Raw genomic sequence first — 21,502 nt, forward strand, 5'->3', positions numbered from 1 at the left:
AGATTCAAATCTCATGTCTGTGGTTGGCAGACAGGGTAGGTGACAAAACACAGCCAGCTTATAACATAATTTACTGAAAAGGTTAAATGGATGCAGATATGTCATAAAACCTCCTTTATCAAAATTAGCAAAGACTCTTAATGGGCCCTGTCATAAATGGCTACTGTAACTCTCAAGAAAACAGTCAACTAAAACAATTTACTTCTATAATTTCCTTTAGATTTACCTTCAACTATGTAGTGCAAGGAGTCACATGAGCGCCGGGAGATGCTCTAATATAAGACCCTGTACTATTTAATCTGAAGATGCGTGATGTTTGACGCTCGGCCCACCTTAGGAAGACGTCTCAGATGACGAAACGCGTCCCAATTGGCCTATTCTGATGACATCATGCATGCGCAGCCGGAATCTATGGCTTTTCCGGTATTTGAGTCAGTCTGCTGGGAAAAAAGCTGTGAATAAAGCAATGAACAAGCATAGTGAAGCCCGTATAGATTTAAATCCTATTTATTGTATAGTATAAAAAACACCTTTCGAAAACTTGGCAACATGCATTTGCTTGTTGCCAAGTGTTTGAAAGGTGTTTTTTAAACTATACAATAAAAAGGATTTAAATCTATACAGGCTTCACTATGCTTGTTCATTGCTTTTTTCCCTAATCAATTTGAAGCTGCCGCGGTGCAGCCTTCGCCTGTAACATATGCTGGGTACCAAAATGCCCATATGACCAATATAATTTGTGGTCCAAACCATCTTGTACTCTTACCAGATGGCGTGGACCACAAACTATATTGGTCATATGGGCATTTTGGAACCCAGCATCTGTGACAGGCAATGGCTGCAACGCGGCAGCTCCAAATTGATTAGGGAAAAAAGCATGCACTTCTGCGCATGATTACTGTAGGTGTCTGGTGGTAGAGTTCATCAGTCAACTTTACTTATACCTTTTGCACTTTTTGGACACTTTTTTAACTGTTTGAAATAACTTTTTATGTTCACAATGCACAGTTATTTTATGGAATATCTTTATTATTAACATATTTTGTTGATGGTTTACAATTTTTTATATTTTTTTCATTGCACTATTAAATACCTATCATTTAGATATACAATATCCATGGTTGCATGGTCTATGTTAGTTTTTTAGCACAAAAAAAAACCCAGAGGTGATCAAATACCACTAAAAGAAAGCTCTATTTGTGGACAAAAGGACATAAATTTATTGTGGGCTCAGCGTCGCACGACCGTGCAATTGTCAATTAAAGTAACGCAGTGCCGTACCGGCAAAAATGGCCTGGTCATGAAGGGGGGTAAACCTTCCTGGAGCTGAAGTGGTTAAGCTCCAACCACTTTTTAGGCAGATTTTTGCCTGAATAAAGACATGATTTTGTCAGAGGTAGGCTGTTTTTTGGTTCCTTGGGCGATGTTCAATGTAACTGCAAAAATCCATGCAAGTAAATCTGTTAAATCCAATGGATTATATGTTTGGGTGGTATCGTCCACTTGTCAATATCTATATGCTAAATGATTTGTTGCTGAGTGTGGTAATACATCTCAGTCACGTTATATACAAATAGTTTTTTTTCCATACCTTATATGTTATAAATGTAAAATGTTGCCTAATTTGTAATTTTCATTTATGCAATACATTTTTAATGTGATAAAAAAACAAAAAAAAAAAAAAACAATTAGTGCTTAGTGGATTTCCTTTTAAGAATTTCAGTACTCATCAAACCATAGGATCCCTTTTGAGCCTTGGCAAGAAACACAGTTATAAGTGTTAGATGACGTTTTATGGAATATTAAGCCAAACAGGTAGTTTTAGGAGCCAATTTCCAAGCAGGAAAGTTTTTGTGAATGGAAAAAGGGTTTTATTTTAGAAAAAATAGTTTTACTTGGAACACCTCCAGCAAAAATAAATAGTAGGACTTTGTGTTATTCATAGGTATTAAATTGTCATTGCTCTGGTATCATTGCTCCAGTGAAATCAGGAAATGAAAGGAGATATCATGTTTATCGCTATGATGAGGATGACAACAAGTGGAAACACATGCAAGGAACTTCATGTTAACAAGTGCAAAGCATGTATAACAACCAGTGTAACATCACACATCTCCAGCAGAGTGATATCATTGGACGTGTATAAGTTATCATTACTCAGTCAGCAGTAAGTGATTTTTAAACATTATTGGGACAAACATAGCTCTATACTTAGAAAAATAAAAAAATAAAAATGTAAAAAAATAAATAAATAAATAAATAAATAGGCAGACTTGATGAACCACTTAAGCCTTTTTCTGCTGTCACTTTTCAAGTTACTGTATTTCTATTAGAAGCAATCTAAGAAATACGGATCTATATATTTCTGAAGTACATATCAATTAAATGTATATGCTAGCATGCCAAGATAGGAATACAAGTTGTTGAAGCTTTAACTACTTCTGGACTGGAAAATTTTCACCCTTAATGACCAGGCCATTTTTTCTACACTGCGTTGGACAATTGCACGTTTGTGCGATGCTGCACCCAAATAAAATTGATGTCTTTTTTTTTTCTCCACAAATAGAGCTTTCTTTTGGTGGTATTTGATCACCTCTGCAATTTTTATTTTTTGTGCTATAAACAAAAAAAAATAGCGACAATTCTGAAAAAAAAAAACAATATTTTTCGCTTTCTGCTATATAACCTTCCCAAAAAAAAAAATTAAAATCAATTTTTTTCATCCTTTTAGGCCAATTTGTATTCTGCTACATATTTTTGGTAAAAAAAATCCCAATAAGCGTATTTTTATTGGTTTGCGCAAAAGTTATAGCGTCTACAGGCTAGGGGAAAGTTTTTTGTCATTTTTATGTATTTATTTTTTTACTGGTAATAGCGTTGATCTGCGATTTTGTGCGGGACTGCGACATTGCGGCAGACAGATCGAACCCCTAACTGACATTTTTGACACTTTTGGGGGACTAGTGACATTACTACAGAAATCAGTGCAAAAAATATGCACTGTTACTGTAATAATGACACTGGCAGGGAAGGTGTTAACCCAGGGGTGATCAAAGGATTAAGTGTATGCCTAGGGGAGTGTTTTCTAACTGTATGGGGGAGGGATTTGTGAAATGAACACAGGAACCTGTGATCCTAAATAGGAGGATAATTTCAGAGAGAACAACGGTCTGCTGTGTTTACAACAACAGACCATCGTTCTCTCTAAGAGGGGAGCGATCGCGGGTGCTCAGCAGCAATCGCGTCCGCCGGCCCTGCGGATCGGCATCCCCGCTGTCAGTATATCTGCGGCGGGCGGTCGGCAAGTGGATAAACATGCTTAGGACTAACATAGCTCTGTACTTAGACAAATTTAAAAAAATGTAATAAAAAAAGAAATAAATGGGCAGACTTGATGAACCACTTAGCCCTTTTCTGCTGTCACTTTTCAAGTTTCTGTATTTCTATAAGGATCAATCTAAGAAATACATATCTAAATATTTCTGAAGTACATATCAATTAAATGTACTGTATATGCTAGCATGCCTAGATAGGAATACAAGTTGTTGAAATATATGTCAACCAAATCACAAAAGTTTCCTATAAGTTTTAAAGGGTAACTCCACTTTCATGGGAAAAAATAAATAGCAAAATAAAAAAAATTATATTGCATACACAATTGCGATACAAATCATATTATAATGGAATGTTATTAAAAATTGCCTTTCCATTTCAATCTGTGGCTTTGCAATTTTCTGCAAAATGCAAAGCAATATGGCTACCTGGAGGTGTTCTGTACACAGATGGTGTACAGAATGCCCACCAGAAATGTAATTTCCTGCTTGTGTGATTGACTTACTGATTTTCCCAGAAGTCTGCACTAAGATACAAATCAGATTTTTGGCACCCCTGCAACAAAAATGTCATTTTTGGTGAGATACTCCCAAAGGGAAATGGTCCAGAAGCTTTCCTTCTTAGAGCCTTGCAGGTACAGCAGCTGATTGATAATTATTAAAATCACTCCCGCACAGATTCACTAAGCACATGGATACAGTCAAACAAACAGCTATTCTTTCAGAAAAAAAACAACAAAAGGTAGGAATTTGCAACAAAATGTGTTAAAATCCTTGCAATGTACATAGATCACCCACAGGGGAATGTTTTTTTCTCAACAAAGTGGAGTTACTCTTTATCAAATATGATTCCAAAAGTTGTTTTCAATCTTTTTAAATCTAAAGTTTTTATTATTAAAAGAATATCCACTGATCCTGCTAAAAATTACTTTGTTCAGGCAACTCATATAAGATGGCAACAATTGTCTCCCTATTGTTCTTCTTTGTTGTCATCCTATTACAAACTTCGCTGGTGGTAAGTACAACTGGCCTCGTTGACGTATTGGTCCACTGTTGTCATTATCAGGCAGCCAGTCTGGAGCGATGGGGTGTGACCCATGCTGGAGTAAGTGCTTGTAGACAAGAAGTGACTGAAAGAGGCTGAGGATATTTGCAACATTGAGATGGTAAAAAGTATAAAAATCATAAAAACAGAATTTTATGAAAAAAATTCAGTTATTTATGATACACAACAAGCAGAGCAAACTAAATGACAATGGTGTTCCTCCTTTACAATTAAGTATTGACTTTGCAGTTGTGTTCGCTATAGGAAACAACCTGCAAGGCCTCTGATAAGATATCTTTTTTTTCCTGAAAAAAAGATACATTTTTTTGAGAAAATAAGTTCAGTAAAACAATGGCATTAATCCAGCACAATTGTCACGCATTTCAAGACACAAAGTAATCATCAGTCCCATGGTAATAAGAAAAGGACATTTCAAAAAATGAAGAGAATTTAAGACTCATAACCTCACAATAATATTCTATTCATAATAGGGTCAGTGGAGCTAAGGCCTGGGTTGTGCAACCACAAGCCCCAGATCTTTTCAAATATCCCTGGGCAGCCCCTGTGTTGGTATATGAAGCATTTCAATCTGAGCATACTACCTATAGATTTAACCCATTCGCCATGTGTAGTGGGATCCCGAGATTTCCAAAGAATAGGAATCAGTCTACGGGCCTGAAATAAAGCTCTAGTAGTGCCTTTCCTAATAAAGTTATCAACCTGTAAATCACCTAGGACAGTGATGGTGAACCTTGGCTCCCCAAATGTTTTGGAACTACATTTCACATAATGCTCATGCAGTATAGTTGAGCATCATGGGAAATGTAGTTCCAAAACATCTGGGGTGCCAAGCTTCGCCATCACTGACCTAGGATAATGAAAAACAAAAAATACTGCGCTTATGTCAACATCTATCAGCAGACCACAGAAAGCTGCAAACACATCTGTGAGATATTTATCACGATAGAAAATGGGCAAATAGAGTGTTGTGCTATCAAGTGTGAATACAATTATAAAATTAAAAAAAGTGCTCAATCATGAATAAAGTCAACAATTCAATCAATCCAATATAGATGTTGAAAAGAGATAGTAGATCCGGTAGCCCAGGATCAGAGATGAAATGAATCACACTCCCTCCACCGCAGGGGTCGACCACCACCAAATAGATAAGATATGCTTTTACCAGAAGGCCAGGGCCCCCCTTTGGCAGGAAGGACAAACACGATTTGGGGACTCCTCTTGTTAGAGATACTCCAGCAAAGATCGTAGATATTATAGAGGTACCATTTCAGGATATTATTCACAATAGAAGCCACAAACTCCCAAATGCGTGATGTAAATAAATACTATGTAGTGTCAAACCTTAAAAACTAGTATTTATTAAAAAAAAATAACACTCACATAATTATATTATAAATGTGCATATATCAATAAAACATCCAGGCAGAAAAATGGCGTTCGCCTTTACTTCCGGGTGCTCCGGAAGAAGTCCTATGTTGACGAAACCCGTAGGGCAGAGCTACTTGTCTGAGAAATGTGCATACAGTAAATCGATAAAACATCCAGGCAGGAAAATGGTGTCCGCCTTTATTTCCGGGTAGTGTGATGACATAGACAAGTAGCTCTGCCCTACGTGTTTCGTCACCATAGGACTTCTTCTGGGGCACCCAGAAGTAAAGGTGGATGCCATTTTCCCGCCTGGATGTTTTATCGATATATATGTGCACTTCTCATATAATTATGTGAGTGTTATTCTTTTAACAAATACTAGTTTTTAAGGTTTTACACTATATAGTGTTTATTTATTTACATCACGCATTTAGGAGTTCGTGGATTCTATTGTGGCTTATATCCTGAAATGGTACCTCCCTGTTTTCTACAATCTTTCCTGGAGTATCTCTAACAAGGGGAGTCCCCAAATCGTGTTTGTCCTTTCAAAATCTTATTTCTTTGGTGGTGATCGAACCCTGCGGTTGAGGGAGTGTGATTCATTTCATCTCTGATCATGGGCTACGAGATCTACTACCTCTTTTCACCACCTATATTGGATTAATTGAATTGCGGACTTTTTTCACGATTGAGCGCTTTTTATAAATGTTAGATATTGTATTCACCATTGATAGCGCAACACTTTAAATCACTTAGGCTACCCAACACACAGCACTTGGGATCGACAGACAGAGTGGTTTGAAACCACTAAGGGTGGTCACTATGTCTGTCCAGTACCTATGCAACTTGGGGCAGCGCCAGCGTAAATAGATTAGATCCCCATGATACTGTCTACAATTATTAGAAGTAGGATCTGGTAAAGCTCCCATCTTAAAAAGTTTTTCCTGGATGTCTGATGAGATTTCTTGGTCTCCTGTGTTACTGTTTAACATTCTGATTGTATTACTATGGAGTTACTATGTGCAAGGCAAGCAATCTCCTTCCAGAAGTCTTTTATATATAAGGCCCTGTGTTTAGGGTCTTTTGAATATATTGCTGAAAAGAAGAGAGAAACGTATACCGGCATTAAAAGGTTTTATCTTTAAATCCCAGCTGGCTCCTCCTTATAACATTATACAGAATCTTGAGAGGGATTAGGGCAATTAGATGTAAGATTTTCATGGTCCCATTAGAGCAGGCACAAACTTGAATAAATAGCTCCACTTTGCTTTTTCAGCATTCAACAGGCTCAGGTAGTGCTTGAAGAAAGCTTGCTTGATGGCTATAACTGTTTAATTATTCATTAACTCATTAGAAGGATTCATGTAGACTTCTGATAATAGACTCAATATTATATTATTTCCCATTTATGCTTCAGCTGCAAACCTCAATGTATCATAGAGAAATAGATAATGGAAACAACATAGATTTTTCCAGCATGTTTGTTCTGTTGAAAAATCTCAGGTGAGGATACAGAGTAGGTACTTAACCACTTTAAGACCGGAGGGATTTGCCCCCTTAATGACCAGGCCACTTTTTTAAACTTGGCGCTGCGTGACTTTAACTGACACTTGTGCGGTCATGCAATGCTGTACCCAAACAAAATTTACATCCTTTTTTTCCCAAATAGAGCTTTCTTTTGGTGGTGTTTAATCACCTGTGCAATTTTTATTTTTTGCGCTATACACAAAAAAAGAGCGACAATTCTGAAGAAAAAAAAACAATATTTTCACATTCTGCTATACTGTATAACATTCTCAAAAAAAAAAAAATTAAAAATCAAATTTTTTTAACATTTTAGGGCAATTTGTTTTCTGCTACACATATTTGGTAAAAAACAAAAATCACAATAAGCGTATTTTGATTGCTTTGCGCAAAAGTTATTGCATCTACTAACTACGGGAAAGATTTATGTCATTTTTATTGTTTTTTTTTTTTTTTTTTTTTACTAGTAATGGCGGCGATCTGCGATCTTTTGCGGGACTGCGACATTGCGGCGGACAGATCGGACCTCTGACTGACATTTTTGACACTTTTGGGGGGACCAGTGACATTACTACAGTAATCAGTGCTAAAAATATGCACTGTTACTGTAATAATGACACTGGCAGGGAAGGGATTAACATTGTGGGTGAGCAAGGGGTTAAATGTGAGCCTAGGGGAGTGATTATAACTGTGGGGGGCGTGGCTTGTGAAATGACCATAGAGACCTGTGTTCCTAAATAGAAGGATCACAGGGGCTCTATGATCATTCCAGGGAGAAGAACGGTCAGCTGTGTTTACAACAGCTGACCATTCTTCTCTCTCAGCGGGGAACAATCGCGGGTGTCAGGCGGCAATCAGAGCCGCCTGCCCGCTGCATCGGCTTCCCCACTCGCCCCTAGCATCCTGCTCGTGAGCGCCGTACAGTTACGGCGATTCGCCTGGGAGCGGCTACCTGCCGCAGTACATCTGTGGCGGGCGGTCGTAAAGCAGTTAATTACATACTGTAGAGGGCATTGTGATAAAGGGTGACTATATTACTTAAGGTTTTACCACACCCAGGACCCTGCATTCACTAAATCTGGTCTCCCACAGAACACAGAACATGGAATTTCAATTATTTTAGTAAATATAAACTGCTAAATACCTTTTGTCATCAGCAGTATGCAGCAGTCTTGTGACTATCAGTGTCTGGTTAAAGCTTTTAGGAGGAGTTTTCATTCTCCTCTGACTGTCCTATGAGGCTGCAGGACCCCTGACCCTGTGTCTGGAAAGTGCCGGTTGGCCCTGTGCTGATCACATGCACTCTCCCAAGAAAAAAAAAAAAACTCTCTAGCAATACACACCAAACTGTGCATGTGCAGAGTGACTACAAAGGCTCTGTCGTATCAAGATATGGATTGGGGACAGTGGAAGAATGGGAGGATCAGAGAAGACAGGATTAAACCGCCTTTTTACACAATGCTCAGGATTAACCCCTTAGGTTCCACAGTGAGTATAACAAGCATGCTTTACTGCATATACAGAGTTATTTTACTGTTGTGGGTTTAGTAACACTTTAGAGCAGTAGGCCTTATATATTAAATGTGGCTTTGCTACAAATAAAAACCATCAAGGTACTATAATATAAAATGAAGGTGGTGCGATAATCATTAACTAATAAATACCTTCAAACCATAATTAGCCTCAATATTAAAAATAATCATGTGCCCATTTTCAAAATGTCAGCACTTCATAAGTATGATCACAAGGTGAGCCAAAATGAAATAAACCAGGTATGTGAACCGAAACAGTATTGTGAATAATGTGATATCAAAGTGAACTGAAATCTCCTGTGAACACACAAAGGTATGTTTGTCACATTAGATACCATTGCAGCGCACCTTTCAAATTCCTATTCATCAAAATACTAGCTGCCATTTTTCACTGTGGGTTGAAGAAAAAAAAAAAACCTTGATTTTTGTCCTCTGTAGTAACACGGTTAGTACATAGTACTTCGCCAGCACTATTCCCAGAAGCTGGGAATAAAGCAGCATCATTATACATCCTTGTTGACAGCTTTATAAATGACAAAATACATTTGATACTCAAAATTTCGCAACGTGTCGGAGCAACAAATGCAAATGTAGCAATTTAAAATCCAGGTTTTTATTATATAAATCATTACAGTAATTACATTAACCCGAAACCCTATACAAAAAAATTAATAATCAGTCAACATTTCTTAGTCCTTTCTACTCCACCCACATAAAGCTTATTAATTCCTGAAATTTAGACTGACGTGTTGATATGAACTGTTGTGTAAGTTAAAGTGTTTCTAAACCCACAACAGTAAAATCTGTCTATCGATGCAGAATAGCATGCTTGTTATATTCACTGTGTAACTTAAGTGATTAATCCTCTGTATTGTGTGATCCTGTATGCACACATCCTCCCCCTCCTGCAAGTTCACTCTGCACAAGTCCAGATAAGACACAGTAAGTGTGGTTCAGCTGCACATGCTCAGTTTGGTCTCTATTGCTCAGAGAACATTTCCTGGTTTTAGCTGAGCTATTCAGGTCACATGGTATTAAAATCACACATTTGGGCGTGTATACAGATCCTAAATGACAGCCCAGTCCCTCCCTCCTCCTCCTCCATGCCCAGTGGGTGGGATGTCACATGTTGATTGATGGATCTTTTTTTTTTTTCTTGGGAGTGTACATGTGATCAGCACAGGGCCAATCAGCACTGTCCAGACAGGTTCAGACAGAGAATCAAGGGTCTTGTGAACAATCCTGGGAGAAATGAAAACTCCTCCTACAAACTATCAGCACTCATACAAGTCACAAGATTGCTATATACGGCTGATGAGAAAAGGTATTTATCAGTTTATATTTACTAAAGTAATTGCATTTCCATGTTCTGTGTACTGTGGGAGACCAGATATAGTGAAGGCAGGGTCTGGGTTTACAGCAAACTGTGCCACAAGGGTCAGAAGGGGAAAGGAGACGGGACTTTAAGTGATGCAACAAGAGATAAACAATAGTTGTACAAAAGGATTTTATAAAAAAATGAAAATGTATTGACATAATATATTAAAACATCCCCACACAGTAGGGATAGATAGCAACAATTAAACCCATGTAACACATGACAGTATAGACTTTACAGCATTGGCTCACATCCGAGTGTAAGCCCAATGATGCTCGTCCAAGTCCCGGCGCGTTTTGACTTTAATCGGTCTTCCTCAGAGGGATACTGAACATTGGAGTCACACTGATTTCTCTGTATGTGAGAGCCAATGTTTTAGCGGAAAAAAAAAAATTTTTTAGAGCACATATGGTGCATTTAGTGTCTCTGTGGAAGTGAGGAGACAAAAAAAATCCCAGGCTTGTCCAAAGGGGAGACGCACCTTAAACAATATTGCTGGTCATACAGGTATGAACCTAAATGCACCATATGTGCTCTAAAAAAGTTTTTTTCTGCTAAAGCACTGGCTCTCACATACAGAAAAATCAGTGTGACTCCAATGTTCAGTATCCCCCTGAGGAAGACTGATTAAAGTCAAAACGCATCGGGGCCGTGGACGAGCATCATTGGGCTTACACTCGGATGTGTACCAAAGCTGTAAAGTCCATACTGTCATGTGTTACCCACATGGGTCATGGGTTTAATTGTTGCAATCTATCCCTACTATGTGGGGATGTTTTAATCTATTATGTCAATCAATTTTCATATGTTTATAAAATTCTTTTGTTCAACTAATGTTTGACTCTTATGGCATCGCTCAAAGTCCCATCTCCTTTACCCTTCTGGCCCTTGTGGCACAGTCTACTCTAGTAAATTGGGACGGATACTGTTAACAATATTTTAATCCATTATCGGGAGAACCACTAGTTGGATGGCTGTTAGCTGGATCTGGGTTTAGTTACCCTTTAAGCACTATCTTTCCAGACTTATTTATCAGGCCCCTTTCACATATATGGACTGTTCTTCTGTTTTTCATCCATCCGTTGACGGATGAAAAACGGACATCAATGCATTCCTCTGGAAAAACGGATGTAAATGGATGATCATTTATTTGCATCTGTTTTCATCCGCTTCCCTCAACATCCGTTTTTTTTTTTTTGAACGGATGAAACCCCAATTTTTTCCATCCATTCCATAAAAAAACAGATTGGGTGAAAAACTGATGAAAACGAATGAAAAAGGGATGACAATGGATGACAACGGATGAAAAACTGATGACAACAGATAAAAAACGGATGTGAAACTGATGTTGACTGAAAAAACAGGACTGAACTGATGAAATGAACGGTTCTTATGTGTGAAAGGAGCCTTAGAGAAAACATATAGTTTTCTTTAGGTTTTTAGATACACATGTGACAGTGATCTTTGTAGTATAGTCATATCAGATTTATGTTAGTGTCTGCAATAGCTTCCTTTCTGGTTACTCCATGAAACAAAAATGTTTGACTGATCTTTGTACTTCATGTATGATTCATTAAAGAGCTCTCTTACCTTGAACATCACCATTACAGAGTCACTAGCCAGACAGTATTTTTAACAATACATGCGTGTTGGCCACAGGGCAAGGCAAAGCAGCCGCACACCAGTGATGTACAAATGAACAATCGTAGTCCCCGCCTAGAGACCCCTCACTCTAACATGTTTTGCTGCATCGTGTCGTAGACTAAGTCCAATGTGGTGAAACACATTAAAGCCTAACATGTTTCAAGACAACGGACTTACTGTAGAGATAGAGGAAGCCTGATAAAGTAAAATGCGTTAGGGTAACTATGACCGTGGTTATTGTACATCACTGGCAGACCACTGCTTTGCCTTTTTTTGGTGTGCTTGGAGTGAATATGTTTCCCTTTAAGACTAGCACCAAAGTTGATCAGTGCTAATATATGGACTGTTACTGTATAAATTACACTGGCAGGGAAGGGGTTAATACTGGGGTTGATCAAGGGCTTAAGTGTGCTCCTAAATTTTACTTACTAATTGTGTGGGGGGGGGGGGGCTCTGTGAAAGGCACACAGAGATCGGTGTTTCAGCTTAGCTGGGACACACAATCTCATTGTGCCTGTCTGACAGGAGAGCCGCCTGCTTTGTTTACATAGGCAGACGGCTCTCCTGTCAGTTTCCCTGAAGATCGTGGGAGGCCGGCGGCAACCACTCCTCCTGTGGCCTGGCTTCTGCTGTGTCTAATCATTAGATGGCTGGAGTTTTTGCCTTTGAGAAAAGGATATCTGCACGCTCTCCTAACATGTGTGCTGGCGTTATCACCTGAAGACTCCATAGCTTTGGTCTCCTGCTGTGATGAACAACTGTAGTCTGCTCTCTTCAGTAAGAAATGAATGCTGGGTATCCTACGTTACTGAATCTTTCCGGCCATATGCAACACTAACTAAAGCAATAATTATTAACATACAACAGAATGGATGATAGGGTTTGCTAACTAATGCAGCACAATGAGTATTGGTGACACACAAAGCAAAATAACCATAGCAACCATCTAATGACTATTTACTTTAAAGCCCAAATGAACTTTCAGTTTATATAAAAAATCTAAGTTGTATTGTTCTTCTTTAGAAAAAAAAACAACCACATCCTGATTTGAAAAACCTGTTCCCAGCCAGGGAAGGAGCCTGTGTTGCTCTCCAAAATACCCAGTGCCTTTTTTTCTCAGAAAATAGGTGCAATAACTCAACCACAACCACGCAACCACTCCAAACAGCATCAAATAGTGGATGTGGTCACATTTCACAGTGGGAACAGTGGGAGGAGCTTGCAAGGGCATTAACTACCAGGAGTGCACTACATGCAAAGTACAGAGTTCTGGGGGAAGGGGGGGGGGGTTACACATAGAGCTTAGAGTTCAGGGGTGCACTATGTACATAGTGTAGAGTTGATGGGTAGGCTACACACAGAGCTTCAGAGTTCAAATGTGAGCTACACACAGAGTGCAGAGTTCAGGGGTGAGCTACACACAGAGTGCAGAGTTCAGGGGTGAGCTATGCACAGAGTGCAGAGTTCAGGGGTGAGCTATGCACAGAGTGCAGAGTTCAGGGGTGAGCTACACACAGAGTGCAGGGTTCAGGGGTGAGCTACACACAGAGTGCAGAGTTCAGGGGTGAGCTATGCACAGAGTGCAGAGTTCAGGGGTGAGCTACACACAGAGTGCAGAGTTCAGGGGTGAGCTATGCACAGAGTGCAGAGTTAAGGGGTGAGCTACACACAGAGTGCAGAGTTCAGGGGTGAGCTACACACAGAGTGCAGGGTTCAGGGGTGAGCTACACACAGAGTGCAGAGTTCAGGGGTGAGCTACACACAGAGCGTAGAGTTCAGGGGTGAGCTACACACAGAGTGCAGGCTTCTGGGGGGGGGTTACACACAGAGTGCAGTGGCTCTCAGGTTCTGCTGCCGCCATAGCCTGTAAGGGAAACGGCCAGTGAAGCTTTGTGGCTTCAAAGCCAATTCCCTAGCGCGCAGCTGCTCTTTCTGAATGGCCCGGCGGCAGGGAAGGCAGAGGGGGGCCAAACCTCTGACTGACCTCGCTGCGGCAAGGTTCGACCAAAGTGGGGATGGGTACCTATCAAAAACAGGTAGCCACTCCCCCCCGAAAGGTGCCAAATGTGGCACCAGAGGGGGGGGGAGGAGACAGATAAGCGGAGCTTCTACTTTTGGATGGATCTCTGCTTTAAGCTGAAGAACCCAGCTGGCTCTAGTACCTTCATGAACACTGTAGGTGGTTCTGCCTCTCTCACTTGCAGGGAGATCATCCAGTGGGAGTGTTGGCATCCGCACTGCTCCTTCAGCACCTGCATCTCCCTTTTCCCCATCCTGTACTCAGTTGAAGCTGCTCGGGAGATTAGAACTGTGGGAGCTATTGGGAGACAAGCTGTCACTTGTAAACACAAAAGCCGGACGTCTGTGTTTATAAGTGACAGTGGTGAGCAGGGAGCAGGGGGCAGAGGGTCCGAGCCGGAGGGGATGGAACTGAGTTTCACCAAGTTCCAGCTGAAAAAAACCCTAAACATACCCCCTGCAAAGTCAGACCTGTTACTCTATAATTAACAACGTCTAGCTCCCTGCTAATTGGAGACTTTTGTCTCTGTCTCAGCAGAAGGCATGTTGAATGACTGCAGGGAGACCACTGCTTCCACACAGAGAGCAAGGGTCTAAGCATGTGCTTTTCTACTCAAGCTATGGGTACTTTTTAAAGAAACCCAATTGTAAAGCTTTGCACTCCTTTTGTTTTAATGCAGCTAGAATGTATTTAGATGATTTAGACTGAAAGTTCAGTTGGCCATTAAACATATCTTTTAAATGGTTGCTAGGAGTTACTGCATTTTGCACCTCTTTATTGTTCATTGTTTTGAACAAATCAATTAATACATCTGATATTTGTTTCATGTTGGTTGGAAGAGGATGACGCAAAATCTAGTGCAACTCTGTATAGAAACCAATCAGCTTCCAGGTTTGATTGTCAAAGCTTAAAGTGTTTGAAATTTTGAAACCCCTTGAAATTTTCCACATTCTGTCATGTTAAAACAAAATATGTTGGGATTTTATGTGATAGACCAACACAAAATTGTGAAGTAGAAGGAAACGGATGGCATAAATGACGATACTGACGCGTTTCCTCTAAACAGACATAATCATAGGAAGCTGCCATCATGGGAAACGCGTCAGGAACGTCATTTATGCCATCAGTTTCTGTATTACATGCCTATGTCCACTGGATGCTTGTAAGTGTTACTTTGGCTTTTTAAAAATAAAAACGTTTTTAGCAGTTGTACACTATGTCGGTTTTGTCTGGCTTGTTCCTCCATGTATGACTGTGAGAGATCCACAGCTTCCATTTTAGACACTGGCTACCTTCCTGATTATCTGGTGTTCCAGCCTTTTCTTGGAAGTATACACCAATACCAGCTTGTATGGCCCATATACTATAGGGTATTTTGGGTCTATACCCTCCGGTGAGCGCATTTATTGACCTTTGGTGTGGGGATCCCTGTCACGATTCACCGTCACCTATGAATTTGGATGCACATTTTTTTCTGTTTTCACTTGGGACTTATTTTATGAACGTTTTATCCTTTGCATTTATATGTGGCAACACATTTGATCACTATTAGTCACGCTTGTTACAGATGATATACATCTGATCACTTTATGAATGTTTACTTATTTGCATATGTTAACATATTTATCCACCTGGTTTAGTCTCCATTCACACTACCGCGACTTGTCAGGCGACTTGTCAGCCTGACAAGTCGCGGTCAGTCGCGGTCCATGCAGTGCTACAGGACTCGTTCTAATAGGAGCGACACAAGTCGCTCCGACTTAGAAAAAGGGTCCTGTACTACTTCGGGGCGACCTGGGAGCGACTTGCATAGACATTCATTATATGAAGTCCGCGCAAGTCGCGGCGAAGTCGCGGTGCACGCGACTTCACAGGTCGCCCCTGAAGTCGTGCCGCTTCAGTGTGAATGCGGACTTAGTGCTGCCTTTTTTTATCCAATCTATTTACAACTCATGTCAGTTGATGTGCTAGCAGCTTTTTTTCTTTTCTTTTAATTTTGGTTAGCGCAGTTTGATATACTATATATTTTGTTCTGTAAGAAATAGTTGTAAAATAGGAATTTGGGTGACAGTGGTCTGAAAACATCCATCAATGTAAATCATTAGCATGCAAAACAAATACCTGTGACCTTCTAACAATCTAGTGAGCTGCAGTATATTGTCCAATGTGCCACGAGTGGATACAGGTTTGTCTACACCAGAGGTGGGGAACCTACGGCCCGCGGGCCGGATGCGGCCCCCCAAGCCATCTGATCCGGCCCTGCCATTGGGCTGCCTCCAGAGGGGAAGGTTACACACAGAGCGGGTTCCTCTGCTTACCTGGCACGGCTGCTGTCATACAAAGCCACGCCTCCTACCTATGATAGACAGCACAGTGACGTCTATCACAGGAGTCAGTCCAGGAGGCGTGAGAGCGCCCGCGCCAGGTAAGTAGAAGAACCCTGCTCTGTGTGTAATCAGGAGGCGCTCTAATCCCCATGCACTCTGCATTGATTGGGGGCACTAATCACTCTGCATTGATGGGGGCACTCATCCCTCTGCATTGATGGGGGCACTCATCCCTCTGCAATAACGGGGGCACTAATCACTCTGCATTGATGGGGGGCACTAATCACTCTGCATTAAGAGGGGGAAACCTGGAAAACCAGTTGCCAGTAGCAACATCATCAATACCAGCTAACATCACGCCCCTCACCAAAGAGAAGCAGTTGCAGCCATCACATTAGGGTGAGTTAATTAAATGTTTGACCAAATATAAAAGGCACATTTTTAAGTTGATAATTTTGTACGGCCCCCGAATTATTTTAAAAATACCCAAATGGCCCTCGGCAGAAAAAAGGTTCCCCACCCCTGGTCTACACCATAATATGCATTTACTGTTTTGGGTTTAGTAACACTTTAAGGTGCAGTGACAGCTCATTAACACCCAGAGGGGTTGATTCACTAAGACAATGAAAACCGATTACAATGGAAAGTAAATACTCGTTTTAGAAAGTTTATATTATATTCATCTTTATGTTGTTGTTCAAGCAATGTCGATAAACCTTGTATTCTTTAGTTTACTAATCTAAATAAACGTGTTTGGAACAAAATAGAGAGTGTATATTCTCTTTGCAAAGTAAATGTTAGCGAAAAAAAAAGAACTTGTGTTCACTTTGAATATCTAGTCCTGTGTAAGGGAAATTTCAAAAACAGGATTTATGCTACAACATCATTGGCTGATTGCAGTGAAAAGCTTCAAGCGGTAAAATCCCAAAAACAATACTGTATATTGCAGCTTACCCATCACCCATAAAGTGTGAGCCAAACTCCGGCTCACACTTTATACTCAGTTACAGCAAACAGTTTTTTTCCTTTTGGAATGAAGGTTTTACATGAATAAATAAAAGCTGGTCACTGTAAGCCTCCCCACCAGTATTGAATGGTTTGTATCGTCCCTGCAAACCGATACATCTGGAAGAGAACTTGTTCTTTTGAAAAACAACGGATTACTGGCTGGATCATCAGGTGAAAATAGAAGAAAGAAAACCCAAAAAAGAAAACCAACACAGCCATCAGATTTAAGAAGTGGAAAGGTGCAATATAATAAATAATTGCTTTTGAGTTTGTTGCTGTTTTCACCTTATTTACTAACCTCGGTTAACATTTTACTTTGCTATAAGTGCACAGCCTATACTCCTTTAGCAAACCAACCTCTATATCTAATGTCATTCATCATTTTCCAAGTGTTAAGTATTAGCAGGAACGCTCCTGGCACCCTCCCCCACCAGACAGCGGGGATGCCGATCTACGGGGCCAGCGGCCGCGATTGCCGCCGCGCACCCACGATCGCTCCCCACTGAGAGAGAATGACGGTCTGCTGTTGTAAACACAGCAGACCATTGTTCTCTCTGAAATTATCACAGAGCGTCTGTGATCCTCCTATATAGGATCACAGGTCTCTGTGTTCATTTCACAAGTCCCTCCCCCATACAGATAGAAGACACCTCCCTAGGCTCACACTTAACCCTTTGATCGCCCCTGGGTTAACCCCTTCCCTGCCAGTGTCATTATTACAGTAACAGTGCATATTTTTATCACTGATTACTGTAGTAATGTCATTGGTCACCCCAAAAGTGTCAAAAATGTCAGTTAGGGGTCCGATCTGTCTGCCGCAATGTCGCAGTCCTGCTAAAAACACGCAGATCGCCGCCATTACTAGTAAAAAATAAATAAATAAATAAAAATTACATAAATCTTTCCCCTAGTTTTTTCATCTTTTTTCATCTTTCCCCTAGTTTGTAGACACAATAACTTTTGCGCAAACTAATCAAAATACGATTATAGGGATTTTATTTTACAAAAAATATGATTTTTGAATTAAATTTTTTCTTTTTTTTGAGGAACATTATATAGCAGAAAGTGAAAAATATTTTTTTTTTCAGAATTGTCGCTTTTTTTTGTTTATAGCACAATAAATAAAAATCACACAGGTGATCAAATACCACCAAAAGAAAGCTCTATTTGTGGGGAAAAAAAGGACATCAATCTTATTTAGGTACAGCGTCGCACGACTGCGCAATTTTCTGTTAAATAACAAAGTGCTGTAGCCCAAAAAATGGCCTGGTCATTAAGGTGGAAAATACTTCCGGTCCAGAAGTGGTTAGAGAGCTCTGGGCCAGTAGACTAGCTTTGGCACCAGTTTCTTTCAATGGCTTCTTCAAGTGGTCCCCCACACTCAGGGACTAATGACTTCGAGGTTGGCTCAGGAGATTGTATGAATGACGGACGCACTTGTCCTAAATCTGGATACTGACAAACCCAGTAAAATATGCTATATAATTAGCACCTTCCCAAAATTTGTGGTAGTTGCTATTTATTTGTAGACGTGGCACCCTGGCCAGCACTAGTTATTTTTTTAAGATAATATAATAATCTATAGAATATAGATCTATATATAATAGCTATATAATTAGCAAATTACAGAATGTCCAAGCACACTTGTAACAGACTTTTTTTTTCTTTTACCCACTTGAGGACCGACCCCACAAATATACTGCAGGCAGGGCGGCCCTCCTGCGCAAACTGACGTACCTGTACGTTGGCTCGTGCTCTGGGTCTTGGGCGCGCACATGCCACCGGCAACCAGCTCCAGCTGTGATGGGACACAGTGGGAGCCAATGAGCGGGTCCAGGTGGACACGTTGTCCGCCGGGACCTGCCGATCGTTCATAGGAGAGGCAGAACTGTTTACATAGGCAGGCCGCCGTTCTGTCACAGAGGAAAATGGAGATCTTGTGTTTCTGCTAAGCAGAAACACGGATCACTGTCTTCCTCCAGATAGCCCACCCCCACACAGTTAGAAAGCACTCCCAAGGAGCACACTTAACCCTTTGATCGCCCCTGATGTTAACCCCTTCCCTGCCAGTGTCATTTATACAGTGACAGTGCATTTTGTAAAAGAGTTTGTAAACCCTTTTTTTTTTTTTTTCTTTTTCACCCTGAAAGATAAACACATAATGAGCTAGTAGCTCATTATGAAATACTTACCTAATACTTACCTTAGAACGAGCCGTGCCGCCCGCTTAGCTGTATGACGGGCGACATGTCCATTCGCCCGTCTTCCGGGATCGCCATCTGATTGGCCGGAGCCGCGGAAACGTCACTCCCACGCACGCGCGCGGGAGCCGACGGTCACGGCACGGAGTTCTGAAGGAACGGCACCAGCGGCCGTTCCTTCAGAGCGCATGCGCCAGTGATGTCACTGGATGCATCTAAGGTAAATATCTCCTAAACGGTACATGTTTAGGAGATATTTACAGTACCTATAGGTAACCCTTATCATAGGCTTACCTATAGGTACAAGTGTCAGAGGAAGGTTTACTTTCTCTTTAAGCACTGATCACTGTATTGGTGCCACTGGGCCCCACATAGAATCACTTGATGTCGGAATTGTCCGCCGCAATGTCGCAGTTCTGCTAAAAAACACTGATCGGCGATATTACTAGTAAAAAAAAAAAAAAAAAATGTAAATTTAAATTCAATAAATCTATCCCATAGTTTGTAGACACTACAACTTTAGCGCAAACCAATCAATATACACTTATTGGGATTTTTTTTCACCAAAAATATGTAGCAGAATACATATTGGCCTAAACTGATGAATAAATTAGATTTTTAACATTTTTTTTTTATTGGGTATGTTTTATAGAATAAAAAAATAAAAAATATATATTTTTTTAAAAAAAAACTGTTGCTCTTTTTTTGTTTATAGCGCAAAAAATAAAAACCGCAGACGTAATCAAATACCACCAAAAGAAAGGTCTATTGGGGGGGGGGGGGGGGGAAAGGGCATACATTTTATTTGGGTACAGTGTCGCACGTCGGCGCAATTGTCAGTTAAAGTAACGCAGTGCCGTATTGCAAAAATGTCCTGGTCATTTAGAGGGTAAAACCTTCCGGGACTGAAGTGTTTAAATCACTCGAAAGTCCAAATCTTTACCAGCTCATGAACATATTAAAAAAACAGTTTTCCTTTTTTTTTTTTTCCATGCCATGTATTCTTTCAATGTAAGTGTCACCCAATGCCGGGTCAGCCTATGACCCCGTGCCCTTGAATGGAGTACAAAGCGGCCAGGGTGTCACTCTTTAGCTGTGTCACACTAATGGTTATATCTCTGCAAACACTGTGACAAATGCTCACATATGAGACAGCTGCTATAGAAAGTTGATATAACAACTCATTATACAAACATGAATCCAACTTTCAATTAAATGTTATATTAAAATAAAAAAAAAAATAAAAAAGAACTTACGGTGATGGCCAGGAGCCTTTCTTTCAGCAATTCTGCTTCTTCCATGCTGTAAAGTTAGACAGAAAACATTCAGGATCTGACAAGCTGGAGAGTAAGTGCAGCACAACCGAAGGAAAGGAAGAGAGCAGCTGCAGGTTCCAAGAGAGATCTATTAATGTGGAGAGAAGTGGAGAGTTTCTTAATGGGTTGAAGCAAGTGTGAATGGATCAGCCCAGGCAGGCTCATGTGAGAAGGGTGTGCTCTACAGGCAGGCAGCCTCTCACGTAACCAACAGGCAGCAATGACACACAGCACAAGTTCCTATCTGAACAAGCTGTCAGCTCTTTGACTTAAGTACAAAGATCTTGTATTTCCCCCATGCACTTTACTGTTACATCACAGTGATTCCAGTAGGTTGTGTTTTACAGTATGTGTTTGTATAGCCCATTACATCAATAAGGGATGAAGGATAAATTGCAGAGCGCTGATTTAATAATAGATACAAATGTGTATGTATAACGCTAGGCTTTGTTCCAAAAGGTCTATAATAACAGGAGCATTCCGAACAAAAGATAAATCAGACTCGTTCAGCTGGCTTTTTTGTCTTTTTTCAAACACACACATTTTTCTGTTTTTGTATTTTCGCTTTTTCCAATGTACTGGTAGTAAGATTGTAGCATTAAAGAATTACTAAACCCACAACAGTAAAATCAGTCTGTATATGCAGTAAAGCACATGTGTCAAACACAAGACCCGCGGGCTGAATCCGGCTCTCCAGGCCATTTCATGTGGCCCTCACACCTCTCCAGCCCCCCTCTGGTCCTCCTCTAGATCCTGTACTTTCTGCTTTCCAGCATTGCCTCCAGC

General features: G+C 40.5%; 1 protein-coding gene across 1 annotated transcript in view; it reads right to left on the reverse strand.

Annotated features, from left to right (window-relative positions):
• Positions 1 to 20,939, reverse strand: part of PALMD (palmdelphin) — a 117,638-nt gene extending 96,699 nt beyond the window's left edge. The window contains exon 1 of the mRNA XM_082265862.1: positions 20,657 to 20,939. Coding sequence (XP_082121988.1) covers positions 20,657 to 20,701 — 45 coding nt within the window. The 5' untranslated portion in view covers positions 20,702 to 20,939. The remainder of the gene's footprint in view (positions 1 to 20,656) is intronic.
• Positions 20,940 to 21,502: the final 563 nt, after the last annotated feature.

This window comes from Pelophylax lessonae (assembly GCF_965119305.1).
Source record: "Pelophylax lessonae genome assembly, chromosome: 8".
Classification (NCBI taxonomy): Eukaryota; Metazoa; Chordata; class Amphibia; order Anura; family Ranidae; genus Pelophylax; species Pelophylax lessonae.